Source organism: Equus quagga, chromosome 3, assembly GCF_021613505.1.
Source record: "Equus quagga isolate Etosha38 chromosome 3, UCLA_HA_Equagga_1.0, whole genome shotgun sequence".
Classification (NCBI taxonomy): Eukaryota; Metazoa; Chordata; class Mammalia; order Perissodactyla; family Equidae; genus Equus; species Equus quagga.
In genome coordinates this window covers 114,318,018-114,337,379 of record NC_060269.1, presented here as the reverse complement: position 1 = coordinate 114,337,379, position 19,362 = coordinate 114,318,018, and the positions used below count along the sequence as shown (strand labels likewise).

Below are 19,362 nucleotides of genomic sequence, written 5' to 3'. Positions count from 1 at the left end.
TAGGAAGAAAAAGTTCTATGAAAAAGCTGTAGTTTTGAGGAAGATTTTAAAGATTAAATGTTGGATAGATGATTGAGAAAAGCATAGAAGTACTTTAAGTGGGGAAAGGTGTCAGTAGGAAGCCCCCAGTATGGGGCTGTGTGTACCATGGGTCACAAACAGGCCCTTCTGGTTGAAGCAGAGAGGTTGATCCAGAATGTGATAGAATGAGAGCAGTTAGTTAGGTAATGAGGTGACATGGAAAATTAACAGGACCAATAAAAAGTTATAGCTGGCGGTAAATGGTGATACTGTATATGATTTTGTACATTTATTTATCATTTCTACCTCCTTTTTCCATCTACATGGGATCTCAAAGATGAGCAATCTTCTTTCTGAAGATGGATATGACAGACCATTTTGCAAGCACTTTAAGTCCTTCAGCAAACGCAAACAAACATCCTGTGACGTGGAACAGTCACTTAGGATTCTGACTCAGACTGGGAATCTGAGCAATGCTGTGGTAATACACCAGGACCAGGACCAGGCCATAAACATCTACCTGCCTTACTTGATGGGTTCTTGGCATGTTAAGTTGTCAACAGGCCCTGTGGAGATAAAGTTGAGTCAATCAGAAAATGTCTAAAGTCTACACAAAAAAGGAAGCCTTTGGGAAAGAAAACAAGGCAGGGTGTCTGAATTCTACATCAGGATTGCCCTACTTACTCTATTTCTGTTAGATGGGAGGGCATGAGGAAAGAGTGCTTAGGCCAACTTTCTAAGGCTCCTGGTTGGCTATAAGAGGCTATGTATAATTCTAATCCCATATTCACACCAAACCACCTTACAACTGATTTAGTTTCCAAATCCACTGCATTCTGGTCCCACTGCCAAGTGGTAAGTGCTTGATTACCCCTGCACAAACAGACCAAGAGATTTTTACAATTTCTGAGAGCAGGGGAGTGAGACTCTGGAACAGACTCAGCATTCAACAAATATGTTCAATACTATGTGCCAATTATCCGATAGGCACTATACCAAGACTACAACCTTGAGGCTTTTCCTGACCACTGTTCTAACCATCACCTCAACGCTCAGTAATATCATCTTATCTTAATGCTGCAACTATTGTATATAGTTTAAATACTATAGGCTGATACCATTTTTATTTCCAACCCCTATTTCTCTTAAGTTCAGATCCATATTTCTAACTGCTATTATACATCAAAAATTTCCCTTTGGCTGTTCTGACAGTACTTACAACTCAAAATGTCTAAAACCAAATTGTTTATCTTCTTTCTCTTCCACTCACTCTATCTACAAGCCCATCCGAAACAATGAAAACTGTTTATCTTCCATCTGTAACCACTGTATTTGTTAACACCATTGTCGTTAACACAGATGCCTGAGCTAGAAATCCAATTCCTCATGGACTCATTCTTCTTTCTGTACCCACATCCCATCTATTTAGTAACAAGGACTGTTCATGCTCCCTTCCGTATGACTCTTGAATTTATCCTCTGCTCTCCATTCCCACCACCACTGATTAATATGATTCTCATCGTCTCGAGACTGGACTTTAAGAATTTGCTTCTGCCACTCATATGAGGGATTTAAAAATGTGGACAAAGAGAACAGATTAGTGGCTACCAGGGGAAAGGTGGGGTGGGGGGGTGGGCACAAAGGGTGAAGTGGTGCACCTACAACACGAATGACAAACATTAATGTACAAATGAAATTTCACAAAATTGTAACCTATCATTAACTCAATAAAAAAAAAGGAATTTGCTTCTGCTTTCTCTCTCTTCCAATCCATCCTTTACAATGATTATAATATAACCATTTCAACTTTCTGTTTAGCATCCTTCAGAGACTGTCCATCTAATATAGAGATATCTCATACTCCTTCACCTGCCACTCAGACTCTGCTTTCTGCTGCTAAGCAACCCTTGATGTTTCTCTCTCCTGAATGCAGCTATTCCACCTCCACATAACGCATATCCATCTTCCAGGCCTGTGCTCACTAACAAACCCTTGGCCTAGAAGTCTATTCTCTCACTGTTGTTATTATTGTATTGTTTTTAATCTGAGCATATCCTGTAAATAGTTCAAGGCCCAATCAGAGTCCCTGATGCCAGTGGGAAGAACAGCTCTCTCCTCCATGGTTCCATAGATTGTTGCCTTACATTATCACACACCTATTAGAATTCATTGAGAGCTGTTGTTAGATTCTATACCTAGCACACGCAGGCACTCAGTAAATAATGGTGAATTAAACTGAACTGAATTTCAATAGCAACTGTAGCTCTATTTCCGGAAGTTCCTCTAACAATACGACTCAGGCCTTGTATTTAAAAGCAGCCATTATTCTGATAAGCTTTGTCTTTTACTGACATCTAAATACACTAAGAATCCCATGTGGTTAGGGGTCATTCTATGGCCAATATAAGTGGTATTGTGATTACTATTAGGTACATTGTTTAGAACACCATTACCTTGCCTGATCTCAAAAAGTACAGGTAAAAAGCCCCCTCCAGAAGAACAATGACGCAGTTAACTTTGGCTGCCATCACTCCTTTCTGAACCATGCCTTCTGCATTCATAATTAACGTCTCTGTTGCTTTCGAGCACCTGGAACAGAAAAATAGTGTATGACGGAAACATGTATTAAATTCTAAATGGAGATGGCATGGAGATAATCTGTGAATAACCAAACACTGAATTAATATTTCAATAAACAAATTGTTCTTTTCCTTTTCTTGTCTCAAAATGTTTAAATTTTCCCCATTCACATAAAAAAGTAACAATTTATGCCATTCAAGGGATAACAAAGAATTAACTGTCATTTATTTTACTACATGTGAACATCCTTGAGGAAAAAGTATTGCCTTTAAAAATTTGTTCAGAATTGGTAATTTTGTATTTACATCAATTTTCTGATTTTTTTTGGCTTTTTACTTGACATATGACTTTTTTTTGACTACTTTTGTAGTTCAATATGACAAATTCTTGCTCTAACAGTTACTGATTAATAACTATTGACATACCAATGCTCTCGGAAGGGGAGGTCAATTATGACTAGTATCTGTGGAAGACAATGGTGCTGTGCGTGCCCAGAGACTGAGGGACATTGTCTTGCTCAATCAGTTTGCAGTCAATGAGCTCATCAGCTAAATCTGATGGACTGACAGAGAACCCAAACATGAGGAAGGAACTGTAATACACTGATGAAGGCAGTATGTTGGTTTGCCCAGAGCAGTCAGACAAGGGAGGGCATCCAGCCAAATCCAGAGATTCAGGCCAGACTCCAAATGAGCTCGGGCTAACAACAAGACAATATCTCTTGTTTCCAACCCCATGCAAATTATAAAAACAAGAGGATGTGGCCATTGTGCTAGCTCCCCCAAGCACCGCTCATTTAGCTGGGGCCTGGGCAGCTACATAATACTAAAGGCAGACAGAGGAGGGAGGGCCCCAGCCCTCATCCCAGGGCCAGGATTTAGAAGAATCTACAGTGAATCCAGTAACCTATTAGTTTTCCTCATTTAGCCAAGAGGTCTAGAATAGAGAACTTGTCTCCCACTGAAAAAGACACTCTGATTTAGATACTAGTTCTGGATCGGACTTGGGCAAGTCCTTAAATCTCTGAATACCTTATTGTGGAAATAACAATCAAAATAAAAAGTCTTGGGGCCGGCCCATGGCCGAGTGGTTAAGTTCGCACACTCTGCTTCAATGGCCCAGGGTTTCACAGGTTCATATTCTGGGCAGGGACACAGGACAGCTCATCAAGCCACGCTGAGGAAGCGTCCTACATAGCATAACCAGAAGAACTTACAACTAGAACATACAACTAGGTACTGGGGGGTCTCTGGAGAGAAGAAGAAGAAAAACAAAAGAAGATGGGCAACAGATGATAGCTCATGTGCCAATCTTTAAAAAGAAAAAAAAGAAGCAAAACAAAGTCTTCTCTAGCTTATGTAATTGTGCAGATCCAGTGACATTAACACATTTAAGACTACTTGTTAACTCCAAAGTTCTATGTAGAGGTAAGATAGAGTGGTGATTAGGCATCTGCCTAGAACACTGGCCTTCTTTCAATCCCACATCAAATATTGATTGAGCACCTACAGCGCCAGGAACTGTTCTCAGTGACCCCAACGGACAAAAATATCCTCCAGGAGCTTTCAGTTTCACAGGAGGTTCAGGCAATAAACACATAAACTCAGTATGTTATATAGTATGCTGGAAAGTGCTAAGTGCTATAGGAGAACAAAACAGCATGGTAAGGGGGTTGGGAGTGCAGAGGGCACAGGAGAGGCTTTGGTATTTTAAAAAGAGTAAGAAAGTGCCACTGGAGGGAAGACCTGAAGGTGAGGAAGTGAGACTTGTCGGCGCAGGGAAGAGTTCTCTGCAGAGGGGAAGCCAGTGCAGGAGAGAGCCAGACAAGCAAGGAAAGCAGAGCGAGAGAGTAGGCCAATAGGAGAGGAAGTCAGGGAGACAGCCACGGCCAGACCATGGAGAGGCTTTTTGGCCATTGTGAGGTCTGTGATTCTTGCTCTGATCTGATCTGACTTCTCTTTTTAGAGGATCCTTCTGGCTGCTGGGTTGAGAACAGACTACAGAGGCAAGTCTAGGAAGAAGGAGCCCAGTCTGGAGGCTAGACTGTGATGGGGACAGTGTGGTAGTAGTGGGAGTGCTGACAGTGGTCAGTTTCTGGATATGTTTGAAGATAGAACCATCAGGAATTTTTTTTAAATGAATTAAATGTGTGGAGAGAAAGAGAATAGTCAAGGAAGATTCCAAGGGTTTGAGTCTGAGCCACCAGAAGATAAGAGTTGCCAGCAACAGAGAGGTGCCCATATGAAAGGGCACTGGAACTCCTCTCCCTTTTTTCCTCCCAGTTGCCAAGGCATCTTCCCACTAAGGTAAAACTGTGGCTAGAGGAACAAAATTGAGATGGTCCTACTTGGTGACTGCTAGAGGGAGAGACCACTTACACCACTTCTCTCTGGACCTTAGTTGCTCTAGTTGTAACATGAGATGCATCAGCTGAATAATGGCAAAATTCCTTTTCAGCTGCTAAGTTCACAAACCTAGATTCTGCAACCAATTCTCACACTTTTCAAGATGTCTTTTTGATGTATTTTTTCTTGAAAAAAATCTCAACAAGGAAATTCAATTTTTGAACATGTTCTTTTGGTTTAAAATAAAATTATTTTATGATCCTAGTTAAACATCAAAAAAAGAATCTTAATAAAACAGCCTTCTTTAAAAAACAAAATACGCCCTGCAATTGTTTATACAGTACCTTGTTCCAGGGAGGTACGTGGCTAATCAGGAAACTTATTTCCTATGTCATATATCATCAGAAGTTTGGCTCACAAGGTTAAATTACAGCACACATTTTGTGTCACTGTGAAAATATTCCCTTTCACTTTCATGGTACCTGGGCGGACTAGAAATGCTTCAAGGCTGCCTTAAAGGACATTCGGCTCCTGTGGGTGCTTGCTGTCTTCCCCCAAGACTTCATTTACCCTTGACAACAGCACTATTGATACCATTGGTCCAGGAGGAGAAGCAGTTATTAGAGAAAAATGAAAACCAAACATGTGATATAGCCTGATGCTAGACAGGAATGTAATACTATTATACACAATTTAATTTAAATCCATGGATAATCTCTTAAACTTTCTAGCCCACAAATGCAGCATCTCCCCTTCTCCACAACATTCCATCAGGCCTGGGAAACGTCATCATCACCATCATCATAGCTTGTATATATTGAGCGTCAACCACGTTCCAAACATGGTGCCAAGGGTTGTTGCAACTTAACTCATTTAAAGCTCACAGCCACACTTTGAGATGGGCCATTATTATTTCCATTGTCAAGGGAGGAGGGATTCACACCCAGGATATCCTAACCCCTAGCCAAAACTCAATAGTGCAGTGAAACTGTTGAAGTTGGAATGGAGACAGACTGCACATGCACTTATTTCAATGCATTGTCTTATTGCTATCACTATCTGTCTTATAAGCCCTCCCCGCCCCTCTGCTTGAGGGCAGAGACCAAGATTTATGTTTGTATCACCAGCAGTTACACATGAACAGAAAGCCCTAGGGAAGCCCATCTTGTTCTCCTGGTTTCCCCCACACCTAAAGGAGAGCCTAGCATACTGAAGGCACTCCATAAATGCTCACTGAGTAACTGGACGGAAAGAGGATCCACAGAGTGAGCGAAGAAACCAGGGGCAGGTGAAACGGGCCCGCAGGCGATGCTCCCAGCGTCCCTCCCGCTTAGAGCATCCCGATTTGGACGTGAGGAGACACTCCCGTCCCCTCCTTCAGTGACGTCCCAGATTCCAAGGCCCCAAGCTGACTCTGCACTCAAAACAGCGGGGCAGCGCAAAGCAGCGCTGGCTCTGCCCCCTGCCCGCCCGCGGGGTAGGAGTGAGCCCCCGAGGGGCGGGGCTCGAGGAGATGCGCCCCACGCACGTGCCCCCTCTCACACGCAAATGTCCCACACACGCTCTCTCCCAAATCCACACTCACACTCACACGCCCACACCCCCACCTATACTCTTCACACGTGTGGCCCTCGTGCATACACATTCTTACACAGGCACACGGCTTCGCACATACTCACATTCGGAGGCTCACTCACACTCTTGACACACGCTTGCCTCCACATCCATCCTCACACACTCAGTCTCTCTTATTCGCACATTCCCATGTTCACACATTCCTATATTCACACACACTTAGGCTCACAACCCCCACTCAAGCTCTCAAATATCCACACTCTTCACTTATACACTTACATATACGCACACGCTTCTACTCATACACTCTTCACCTCTTCACAAGCTTGCAGACATATACATTGACTATGCACACCCCCTCACGCACACACACACCGTGTCACACTCCCACGTACGTTCACTCCCCACTCACACACTTCACACGAGCTTGCGCACACACAGGATCCTGTTCAAGTCTCCCCCCAGCTCTCACGCTTGCGCATGCGCACCTGTCGCAGCGGGGACGCCGCGAGCGCCGGCGCTGGGGGGTTCGGGGTTCGGGGACCGTTGCCGGTGGAGGTGTTTTCAGGCTGTGGATTCAACGCGATAGCTTAGAGTCGCTTCGCTTTCCAGTGAGAAACGGGTTAGCCAGGCAGAGGGGGACCGAGGCCGGAGAGCGAGACAGATCCCGGGGAGGAGGAGGTGGCGGTTCCCGCGCCGGCGGGGCGGGAGCTCCGGAGCGCCGCGCACAGCCTCGGAGCCTGTCGGCCGCCGTCTAGGGAGCGGCCTCTCCGGCCTCTTCCAGCTTCTGCCTCCCTCGGCTCCACCCGCGGCGGGGGGGCCCCGGAGGAGGACTTCAGGCCGGCCCTGGTTCCCGCGCCCGGTCGCGGTGGCCCAGGCGACACAGAGCATGAGGCTGTGGGCTAGGGCGAGAAGGCGAACAGAGTCTTAGGGTTAGATCTCGGGTTGAATCCTCCCGCTGCCACTTCCAAGCTGTGTGGCCTTGGACAAGTTGCATAGCCTCTCCGTGCCTCAGTTTCCCTGTCAAGTGAGGAATCCATCGTTCAATAAATATTTTTCTCACTCCCAATATATGCCAGCTCCGGGCTGGACGTTTGACATACATGGGTGAATAAACAAAACAGACCCAGTTTGTGCCCAGGTGCAGGTTGCAGTCAACTAGGGACTGGGGGGGTACGCAACCAGCAATGAAGTAAACCAGCAGACGTATGTATTGATTATGATGAAGGCTTTTGAAGTAAAAGAACAAGATGTTGCTTTCAACCACTCAAATGTCTTTCAGTACTTACTATGTTCTGGGCGCAGGAGAGCAAAAACAATCACATTCTCTATCCTCATCCCAATTCCCATCTGTGCCCTTTCTGTCATATGGGCCATATTAGACTGGCCTTTATAATCTCTAATATATAGGAAAACCACACTACCCAAGAAGTGGACAACAAACAAGTAAATAATAAAAGTATCTACCTCACAGGGTCATTGTGAGAAATAAATGATGCATTAAAGGCTTAAGTCATAGCCAGTCACATAGTAGGTACTCAATAAATGCTAGATATTAGTAGGAGATAGTATTGCCTAGTGCCTAAAACTCAAGGCCCCCACATTAGACTGACCGGGTCTGAATTCTGGCTCTGCCATCTCTAGCTCTGTGGCCTTGGGTAAGTCTTTGAATTTCAATAAGACTCAGGATTATTATCCAAGAAACAGCCATACTAATGGTGTTTTATCTGGTAGGGCAGTTGTGCGGATTAATGAGGTCATGCAAGCAAGGCTCCTGATTCTGGGCCGGCACCCATTGAGAGCCCAGGAAGTGGTGGCTATGAAGATTGACATACACCTGTTTCCTCCTCTGCAAAACAGGTCAGCAAAGCTGGAAGGTTCTCCAGTTCACCGAAGCAGTGAAATTTAGGGCACAGTCCCAAGAGGGGACTGCCAGGATGAGAAGTCTTTGACAGGGGTAGGGAGGTGGAGGTGGCAGCAGTTCCCCTGGCAGGCCCAGGTTGTTGAGGCTGCTGAAGGGAGACAGGTACGCCTCGGGTTGGGCACCATCGGGGCACTGCAGAGGAGTCTTGGAGAGCAAAACTCTGCCCAGAAGAGACGCACCAGGACAGAGATGATTGGGCAGTGGGCTCCGGCTTCCGGGTTCCTCGCTGCAATGCCCAGGGCTCTGATACCTCATTCCTAAGCCTCCAAGGGCACATGGACCTGCAGGTCCCAAATAATAAAAGCAAGAGATGCCCTGAGCTCTTACGAGGCACCAGACTGGTGCTAAGCAGCCCTTATTGCCTCACAAGGACCCGAAGGTGGCGGGCATTTTTCCTGTTTCACAGATGCAGAAACTGAGATTCTTCCACCAATCTCCCTGGCCTCCTTTCCCTTCTTGCGATTAGCCAAGAGAGAAACTCTGCCCCGCTCTTGTGCACGCCCTTCAGTGGCCTGCACACATTCCCCGTCCCCCTTTCCTTCCCAGGCCAACACCAGTTTACTCATCCTGTGGGTCACTTCAGGCTTCAGTTTTATTCAATCCCAGAGCCATGTGGGCTTTTCTTTCGCATTCTTGCCACCTTTTGTAATTTATCAGCTTTGAGTTGATTTGTTGATTCATTTAACTCGCTGGAAACTCCCAGGGGACAGGTCTTGTGCAACAGAATTCCCTAGCACGTGGAAGGCACTCAATACACACTTTCAAACTATCAATTACTGAACGATGTTCAGAGAGGTTGTTATTCTCTTCAGGCTCCAGGATAAGCAGGAGTAGGAGGTAGGAGATATCCATTATTTCTCAACTCTCACCTGCATCAGAACCACGTGGAGAGTTTGGGAGGGTCTTTTTGTTTTTTAAATTCTGACGTTCTGGCCCCACACCATTAAGTCAAAATCTCTAGGGCACTGATATTTTTAAAACACTCTCCAGGTGATTTTTGTAGATGACGGAGGTTGAACAACAGAAAGGCCAGATGGCTAAAAATTACAGTTTCACTCTCTTTTTGGTAACTTAAAAAAAACAAAACTGCCTTGAGTCCCATTACTAAGCAGCTATTTCTGCCCAATGCTTTCAGCAAACTTAGGCCAAGGGAAGTGGAGAATTGGTATGCGTGTGAATAATTCAGCCCCCACCTTACACTCCCAATTTCACCCTCCTGACCAAACAAAAAACGCCGTCTCTGAAAAAGGTAGGAAAAAAAAAAAAATGGCAAGCACCAAGGGAACTGGAAAGGGAGGGAGGAGGTGGAGCATTTGCTTCAATTATCCGGATAATTGTTTCCCACCTCAGGCCATTGTTACCGAAATGAAACAATATTCTATTGGATACAGTCTTGGCCTTTTCAGGCGTGCTCCCCGCCGCGCCCAGCACACGCTGGGCACCGACTAGGCGCTCAATAAATTTTATTCTGATGACAGAGGAGAGCTTTAAGGGTGAGGGAGGGATGCCTTGTTACGCTTAAGGATTTGGGGGTGTGCGAATGTTAAGGTGAAGTGGGGAGCAGAGGGGCTGTGCGGCGCCCATTCGGGGCCATCAAAAAACTCTGTTGGGAGGCCCCGGAGACGGCAGTTCCTGAAATTCGGAGCCCAAATCCTCACTCCTTTCCCAGAAGCGTCCCCCACCCCCTTCTCCGAGGCCGAATTGAACTCTTGCGCCTGTGGTGAGCACAAAGGCGAATTCAGGTTTCTCAAAGGCCCATCCGCTCTGAATAAACACTAGGGAGAACCAAGATCATTTTTTGGTGATGGGCGAGCACAAGGCTCGTAGCCTGCCCTCTCGGCGGAACGGCCTCGCCCGGCCGCGCATTAAAGGTAACAATCTTGGGACAGCTGAAGGGGCAGCCGGGCGCCTGAGCCCCTCGTCGCTCAGCCAGCGCAGGAATGTGGGTACTGACTCTCAACTGCCCCTCTTTCATCCTGCCTCACAGCTTTTCAAGAGGGGCTTGGGTTCTCTATGAGTGTGTATTTGCTAATTACAGCCTCGGCTTTAATGAGACTCTTTTAAGTCCCCCAAGCCCGTTTGCAGGTTGCAGCCTTATCTGGGGACCCTCGGTTTCCACCCTGGCTACACATCCTGTGAACAATCGCCTCTCCGGCGCCTGAAAGGAGAGCGAGCGCCCCATTTCTGCTGAATGCACGTCTCAGTTCATCCAAGGCTGGCGGGCTTTTGATGGCCACAATGCAAGTTACGCCCAAAGAGTGTCTCTTTGGTCAGATCGACAACGCTTGGCTTCACGTTTGCAAGTTAAACGGGCAGAAACCCGGCTGAAACTCCCACGCCAGACGCCGGGGACATTTCCCTCCGCCCTGCTCGGAGCAGAACTGGGGAAGAGGTCTGGGCAGGGGGAGGAAAAATGGGAGGGGAAGTTGTTATGAGGGGGGCGCGGGAAAAAGACTCCTGATTCTCAGCCGCCATCCAGAAGAAGAAGGCGGGGGGACCATTTTCTCTAGCATTTCCCTTCTATTTTTATTTTTCCATTTTGCTTTGTTGGCAGTTTTACCCAAACAACGACAAAAAAATAAAATGAGAGCGTTTTCTCCTTGCCTTCACCTAGGTAGCTGCTTTCCTCCAGCCCCTGAAAATGTGACTCCTTCATAAAATCAAAATTTATGATTATTCAAATGTTGGGGACTGTGAAAAGAGAGGAAGAAAGAGAGAAAATTAATATTGCAGCTGTTCTTCTGATTAATGAGAGATAATTGCTCATGAAAAGTCACCCCTGTGGCATTTTGTTGTCTCCTGGATCTTTGTTCTTTTCCACTATTATTGAGGACTTTCTTGAAGACTAAGCGGTTCTTTTCAATTTTTGGGTATTCAGAAAGGGTTGCCTGGTTACAGAGAATGGGGAAATCTCGGGCTATATCGGGTAAGATGTGCCACAGACAGCAATATCACAATGCCACTCGGAGAAAAGGATGGATACAAGTTAACGATGCGCTTTCAATAAAACATTCATAGACTTGTTCACGCTTTGATAATGACCTCATTAAAGGGAGCTGGGGGCAAGTAAGTCCTGTCTCCTGTTTGTGTTCAGTTAACAAAACCCAGCTTTGAGATCATTCATCGCTTTGGAAACTAATATGAAATCAATGTAAGAGGAGCAAATAAATCCAAGGCGGCCCCGCCAACTCCTGGGCTGTCCCGCCCTGTTCTCGGCCTCCGTTTGGGACAGGAGAACCGTGTGGGCAAACGCAGAAACTGAGAGAAAAAAGGACTAGGGATGGGGGTGGGGGGGGGGGTGCACGAGGGAGGGCAAAGTGGGAGCTACAGCCAGAAAAAAGGGCTAAGCACATCAGTGGGTCAGAACTCTAGGGCCTGTTGAATCAGCAATGCTGAGTCTGCGCCCTTTACCTTCCCTGACTTTGCCCATGAAAGGAAACCGGAAGAGAGAGAAGGAAGAAGGGAACGTGGGTTTCAGGTCAGGTGTGACCCAGGATGGGGGCAAAGTACTGGCAGACTTTCTGAAAGCTGCAACCAAGAATTCACATCTCAAGTTTGAGCTGGAAGGAAACTGCTTCTCCAGGCTCAAGTTAGAGAGTCTAGGGGTAAGAAGGCAGTGTCTCTGAACTGCTTTGGTTTCTTCTCAATTGAGGGTAAGCGTGGGGTGTCCTGACCAGGGAGGGGCGGGGGATGAAGGAGGGACAATTTTGTTACCTTTGCATTTGTGACACTGTCTTGCACTCAAGGAAGACAAAACCATCCTCTGTCATCCCAAGCAAGAGGGAGGAAATCAAAGGATTCCCACCCCCTTAAAAGAACTAATTTTCTCCTTGAATTATGAAAGCAATGGCTTAGGTAACAGCCTGTACTCTGTACCCAACTGCTTAATACCAAATAAATCCTTCCACGTGGCTCCCCGAGTCGTGGCAATTAGAGCTCATTATAGGCTCATAAGAGCTCTCATTTCAGGGATTACTTAATGGACGATGAAATTTTATCGGACAGAATCACTGAGAAATAAAATTGGGTGGCAGCAGGGGCACCATGGGAGCATGCCAACGGTCTGCTTGGGGTCCACTCCTGCTCCAAGCGGGTTCGAGATGCTGCTGTCTTGGGGAAGGGTCCGGCTGGGCAAGGCCAGCCACAAAAATGCCCAGGGACTTGGAGGGTAGGCTTCGTTTGGGGAGGGGAGACAAGGCACAGTGGGGCAGGCTTCTGAAGATGGGGCTGCAGTGGAGGAAGGGAGAAAGAGGGAGGGAGAGAGAGAGAAAGAGAGAGAGGGGAGGGAGACACTGAGAAATCCAAAGAGAACTAATAAGAGTCTGAGAAGATACTCCAGTATGGAGCATGACCCCAAAATACTTGCTCTTGGGGGGGCTCGAGCAATTAACCAAGTACTACAAAAGGTAAGTTTCTCAGACACGGTCTGCTTTCAGCCTCAGTCTGGCCCCAGGCTGCTGGTCCCCTTGCAGCCCTAAGTGACCCCATGGGCCTCTCACTTTTCTCAAAATTCCTTAGCACTCCAATTGCATGTTTCTATAGTCAGACATAAAATGACTTAGATGCTCAAGCTTCATCTTTTGGATTCTCTAAAATAAAATGATCCTCACATAAGCACAACTTCCAGCACATTAGCATAAGAGTTCTTCCTAGGGGCACACCCAGAACCAGCAGGAGCACTGTGACCCAAACTGTCAGCCCAAAACAGACTTTGGATAACCTCCTTAACCCAGAGTGGGGACAAGGAGAGAGAAAACTATTACTCTCAAAGAGGCATTTTATACATATACATACATATATATTATATAGACATTTGCAAAGTGAATAAATACATATAAATATATATTATGTAAAATTTTAAGTGAAAAAAATATATATACTTTGCAAAGTGAATGTAGAAATCATGTCGCCTATTTGGACAATTTAGGCCTGTAAAAAGCAGCCTGCCACGAAGCATCTCTCAGTGGTTGAGCTCCCAGTCTTCTTTCTGGGGCTGGAATGATTCTGGGGACTGCCTGGATTCTCCTGACACTAGTGAGGGAGGGCGGGCTGGGCAGGCAGGCTGGGTTGAGGCTGAGCGTCTGCATCGGCAAACCTTGTGGTACAAAAGTAGTTACAGCTGAGCTGCCCTGAGTTAAGCCCTGAAACTCCTTAATTGTTGTCACAAGTGTTGGATTAGCACATTTCTGGAATAGCTGTCTGTTTACACTCTAGAGACCCACCGTCCACTAACCGCTTTCTAATTGAATTCTAATCACATTCAAATAGCTCAATAACCAGCCTCAGCTGCAATTCATAAAACTTTAATTGCCATCCATAAATCCTGGGCTCCCCAGAGCGGGGCGTCCCTACAACCCAATTACACTTCTCTAGCAGGCAGGATAGAGGGTCACAGAGATGCAGAGGGGAAACAGGAGACAGAAAGAGGAGAGAGGAAGACAACCCAGCCTCCAGCTGAGAAGTGGTGCTCCCCTAGGATTTGGGCACTTGGTTCTTGCAAGCGGAGGGAGTCCTGTCCCCAAGTTTCTTAGCACCATCGTGAACTCAGGCCTGAAGTGTGCTGTTTCCAAAAAAGGATCCGACTTGTAGCTGTTGCTCACCCTCCCTACTCTATCCAGATTTTTACGTGGGGAAAGAAGAGAAAGCTGTCATATCTGCCGTTTGCTTTCCCAAAATATCAACAGCCCCTCTGGGCAGCCACCCTTTCCCACACACCCACTGGTATACAAGTCTTCCACTGGACCCTCTGCCAGCCAGAGAGACTTCCTTTACTAAGCAAGCCACTTCTCCCATCCAGAGGCAGGATTCCTTGAGTGCCTCAGTTCCCTTCAAACTTTTTGGGCTTTTAAAGGGGTGGGGAGTGGAGAGTGCTTCCTGGATAGCCTGCCAGCTGCCCTAGAACTGTAAAATGCAGAGGGGCAGGAGATCGCAGGACCCAGAGCCAAGGCCTCCCCCAACCCCTGCCCAGTCTCCAGGAGGGCTGGGGCTTGGGTCTTCTCTCCAAAATCCTTGGGATGGAGTTTGTAGGATTGGCCTGGAAATGCAGCGCTGAAACCCTTGGAGAAAGAAAAGAGGGACTCTTCAACGTCTCTCTCTGAAAAAAGGAGGAGCTGCCCATTAGAGGCACAAGGAAGGGTCGTTGTTCTGAGTGGCCCCAGGAAGGCTCCAAGTGTAAAGGCATTTTAGAGCTTCTCAAGCATCAGAATGAAAAGCTGGGCAGCTTCTCAGCTGGGAGGCCTCACTGTTACGCCCGGGATCCGTCACAAACTAACCACCTGAATGACCTCGGCCAAGTGCAAACCCTGGGGAACAGCGCGTGTATGTGTGCGCTTCCGCGGCCCAAGCTGCACTTCGGCACTGGGCCTCTGCCAGTCCGCCGCCCGCACAATTCTGCTCCAAACCTCAGGCCTCACACTTTACTGTGCCTCAGCCACCGCGGGCACCGAGGAGCAGGGCGCATGGGGCATCCCTATTAAAAAGCCTCCAAGTCCCCACCTGGTGCGCTTTGCGGCCGCGGGGCGCGGATGAGCTAGACTGGGGCCTAGGCTAGGGAGAGCGATGGGATGAAGGATGGAGCTCTGCAATTTCTCGAGAAAGCGTGGAGAAAGAGGGGGAGGAGGCTGGCCTCCCCGCGAAATTAACAAAACCTACACTTTGCAAAGTCTCCCCCATCCCCCTCCTCCGAGTTCTTCCCCGCCGCGCGCCCGCCCCTCCTCGCCGCTTCTGTTGTGACTCGGGCAGCCTATCCCGAGGGTGGGGAGCTGCCGAGGAGCCTGAGCCGAGCGGTACTCCGCAGCATCACGTGCCGGGGTGGGGGCTATAAAATCCCAGAGCCGGGGCGCCAGGCGGGGGACGTGAGGACCAGCCCTCTCCAGGGACCCCTTTGTTCGCAGCCCAGACGCCAACACCTCCGCGTCCCCAAGGGCTTGACCGCCTGCGTCCGCGCCGCGCCCGGGGCAGAGCTCAGACCAGGAGAGGGGAGGGGGCGACTCGGCCGGCCGGGCCCTCCAGCCACCCACCCCTCCCGACATGTCGCGCTCCTTCTATGTCGACTCGCTCATCATCAAGGACTCCTCAAGGCCCGCGCCCTCGCTGCCTGAGCCGCACCCTGGGCCAGATTTCTTCATCCCGCTGGGCATGCCGTCCCCATTGGTGATGTCGGTGTCCGGGCCCGGGTGCCCATCCCGCAAGAGCGGCGCGTTCTGCGTTTGCCCGCTCTGCGTCACTTCGCACCTGCACTCTTCTCGTGGGCCGGCGGGCTCTGGCGGCGGGGGCGCAGGGGCCGGGAGTGCAGGGGCCGGAGGTGGCGGGGCGGCTGGGGGCGCCGGGGCCCTGCCCCTGCTCAAGAGTCAGTTCTCTTCGGGTCCTGGGGACGCGCAGTTTTGCCCGCGCGTGAGCCACGCGCACCATCACCACCACCCGCCGCAGCACCACCATCACCACCACCAGCCCCAGCAGCCTGGCTCGGCCGCTGCCGCAGCGGCTGCGGCGGCAGCGGCAGCGGCCGCGGCGGCCTTGGGGCACCCGCAGCACCACGCACCTGTCTGCGCCACCACCACCTACAACGTGGCAGACCCGCGGAGATTCCACTGCCTCACCATGGGTAGGGCGGGGTCTCTGGGCACCTGCGCGCCGCGCCTTCCCAGCTCCCTGGAGCAAACTTTCCGCCTTCGGTGGAGGAAGTGGGAGCCCGGGGGGGCGGGGTGGGGAGAGAGGAGGGGCTTTTGGTGTAACTGTGGAGTCGTCCCCAGAAGTTCCACGAAGGTGGAAGTTAGCTTGCCAACCTCTCAAACAGCCTGGTGCACTTCATTCCTGGTACCTGGTGCCCAAGTCTTGCGTAATATCGGGGCCTTTGGGACTTCGCGCTTGAGGGCTGAGAAACGGGAGGTTAACTGACTGAGGTTCGGGGTGGCTGTGTTTGAACTCAGATGTGGCATTCTGGCCTCGGGGCTGGCTAATTAGCGTTTCGATGTTTTTGGCTAAGCCCGCCTATCTCTCCTTAAGGCTTGAAGGGAGACGGCCGGGCAATGCCAGCCCCCACCCCTCGTTTAATCCTCTGACTTTACGGCCCGCACATCAAAGGCCTTCACTTGCTTTGGGCGTCTCTTGTCCTTCCCGACTAAGTAACGATGTGCCATGAAATGGGAAGGGATGAGGGATGGATACAGGTGTTTGGTTGAGTGTCGCGTGTGGGTCCTTGAGAGGCGTCCTTCCCACGGGATGGCACGTGAGTGGGAGCGCCTCGCCGGAGAATTACCTCTTTGCTCTCTCTTGGCCGGTCTGCAGGGGGCTCGGACGCCAGCCAGGTACCCAACGGCAAGAGGATGAGGACAGCGTTCACCAGCACGCAGCTCCTGGAGCTGGAGCGGGAATTCTCTTCCAACATGTACCTGTCTCGACTCCGGAGGATCGAAATCGCCACGTACCTGAACCTGTCGGAGAAGCAGGTGAAAATCTGGTTTCAGAACCGCCGGGTGAAGCATAAGAAGGAAGGGAAGGGCACGCAGAGGAACAGTCACGCGGGCTGCAAGTGTGTCGGCAGCCAGGCGCACTATGCGCGCTCGGAGGATGAGGACTCCTTGTCGCCGGCCTCAGCCAACGATGACAAGGAGATTTCCCCCTTATGAGGGAGGGCTGCCCCTCTTTCACCACCCGCTTCCGGCAGCCCCCTCAATGCCAAGGCAGGCACCAAGGGCCCAAATCCTCTGCTATTCCATGGTCCCATCTGGAAAGGAACGGACCCGAGAGTTCCTGGGTTGTACATGCCGCGCCTGACCCTTCACGCCTTCTCCTTGACCTATTTGTTGAGGGCTCCACTCACAGTTATAGATCGTTTTTTAAAAATGTACATAATCCAGATTCAACTCAGTCTGGTCATAAACAGAGAAGAAACAGGGTTGGTTTAAGTTTAACACTGTATAGTGGTTTTTGAAAGCGCATGTCATTTCCCCTTCCCTACTGTCCTTCAAAACGTGATCAGAACACGGGGTTTCTTGATTATTTTGTTGTTCTTTTAAAAATGAAAGTATTGAATTGCGAATAATTTAGAAAACTAAACCCTGTAGGTCTTGCTTTCTGAAAATTTGCCTGGGGAGAGTTTAAAATCCAAGCCCCTGGAAGTCCCTTTGTATGTGAATAGTTTTATATAAAATTTATATTTATATTTATTTAAATAAATGAAACAAAATCAAGGTTTTAAATTCGTGGTGTTTGCTCTCACCATCTTCCCCAGTCTCTCTCTCCTCCATATCTAGAGAAAGGCATGGGAAGGGAAAAAAAGTATCTGAGAATTCAGAGGAAAGTGTTACTAAAACTTGGGAATGTGGGTCTCCTGGTTGAGGGAGTTTGTGGCTCTGTGGGATTTCTCTGTAACAGGAAACTTCTGCCAAGAAGATGCTTTCAGTCATGATGCTGCCTCCCGGATAGTACTCCCATCCTCCAAATAGCTAACCTCCTCACAGTTGACAGGACAAATCACTCCATTTAGAGTGACACTGACAACTAATGACAGGCAAACCTTTTAATTCATTTAGTAGGGAAAGTTGAAAATCCCTAATCTGAGATTTATATTCTGTGGCAGCCCGCCCGCTTTGTTCTTCTTCCTCAGCTCTCTCAGTACTAAAAGCTGAATTATGTGAAGGAATTTGAATAGTCAGAATAGTTTTAGGAAGAGCTACAATCCATCAAACAGGTTGGAAGCAAATACATGAAAACTTACAAATGATGCTGCAAGTGACTACAAATATTACGTTTCCTGATTGTCTTGCTAAGAAATTAGCTGGTTTCCTCAATGCAGAGAAAGCAAAAGGTCAGGGACAGGGAATTATTCTGTCCAAAGATTTACATTCTCATTTTCCCAAAATAGTTCAGAGGTGCCTTCTGGCTCTTGGGTTTTTTTTTTTTTTTTTGGACTAACTTTAACCTAAATTGGCTCCCTTCTAGTCCCTGTCTTCTCATCACCTTGCAGAGTTAATTCCTGCAAGCCTGGCCCTGGAAAAGACTTACTCTGGCTCTGTAGGGCCACCTGGTTCTCTCCTTAGTGCAGCCAGGGCCTGTCATCTAAAGGAGAGAAGTGAAGCTAGAAACATGGAAACTAGGAGATCTCATTCCTTGCAACCGGAGTTCCACTAACTCCCACTGCTGTTCTTTCTATTTTCTGTAAAGATGCCACCTAAGGGGTTCAAGTGATATGAACTGTTTATAAACACGTACACAGACTTCTTTAGGTCTGATTTACTTTAGGTCTACAGGAACTGGAACCTCAACAGGTGGGGTTGGGGCTCTAAAACTGAGGGCAGAAAGCTAGTTTGGGAAGAGGGAGAAAGGAGGGAGGTTTCCCCTCCCAGAGACACACACTCTCTCTCTCTCTGTCTCTCTCTCTCTGTCTCTCTCTCTCTGTCTCTCTCTCTCTCTCTCTCTGTCTCTCTCTCTCTCTCACACACACACACACACACACACACACACACACACACACACACACACACACACACACGGAGCATCAGGAGGCTTAGAAGGAAAGTTCCCCTTTCAGACTCCCGAGGCCCTGAGTCAACTGCCATTCTGGTACCGGGTAGCGGCCGGGGCAGGCAGGAGGGAGGAGAAACCGCACGGTGTTGTGCTGAATAGGGAGCTGCCGCCGCTTTGTGCAGCGACCTGGGCCTGGTCCTGCGCAGGGGTCACAGGCATCCAGCTTGCTGCTGCCTGGGCCTGGGGGGCTCAGCGCCTGGGTCTCTCTCTCACGCAGAGTCTCTGGCCCCTCGCCGGCTCGCCGCGAAGGGAGGAGGCGGCGGCCGCTGCCTTTCCTGAAGATCCCATCTCCGTCCTTTGCAGTGAACAGCCTCTCCGGTCACTAGCACAGGGGCAGGAGGAAGGGATTTTTCCAAGCGCAAAGAACAGGCGTTTAAGGAGAAGTACTCC

General features: G+C 48.8%; 1 protein-coding gene and 1 long non-coding RNA gene across 2 annotated transcripts; one reads left to right on the top strand and one right to left on the bottom strand.

Moving 5' to 3' along the window:
• Positions 1–336: 336 nt before the first annotated feature.
• LOC124236892 (uncharacterized) lies at positions 337–16,080 on the bottom strand. The gene is made up of 3 exons (XR_006887869.1): positions 15,986–16,080; positions 2,475–2,610; positions 337–587 (listed from the first exon to the last, which is right to left on the bottom strand). It is a non-coding gene; the product is annotated as an uncharacterized LOC124236892 (long non-coding RNA).
• GSX2 (GS homeobox 2) lies at positions 15,475–17,072 on the top strand. Its single transcript, XM_046655857.1, has 2 exons — positions 15,475–16,048; positions 16,732–17,072. The coding sequence occupies exons 1-2, from the start codon at positions 15,475–15,477 to the stop codon at positions 17,070–17,072; spliced, it is 915 nt and encodes a 304-aa protein (XP_046511813.1).
• The last annotated feature ends 2,290 nt before the right edge of the window (positions 17,073–19,362 follow it).

Coding starts and splice junctions, on each gene's coding strand:
- GSX2 (XM_046655857.1), top strand. CDS start 15,475: ATGTCGCGCTCCTTCTATGTCGACTCGCTCATCATCAAGGACTCCTCA. Junction 16,049..16,731: donor ATTCCACTGCCTCACCATGG/GTAGGGCGGGGT, acceptor GCCGGTCTGCAG/GGGGCTCGGACGCCAGCCAG.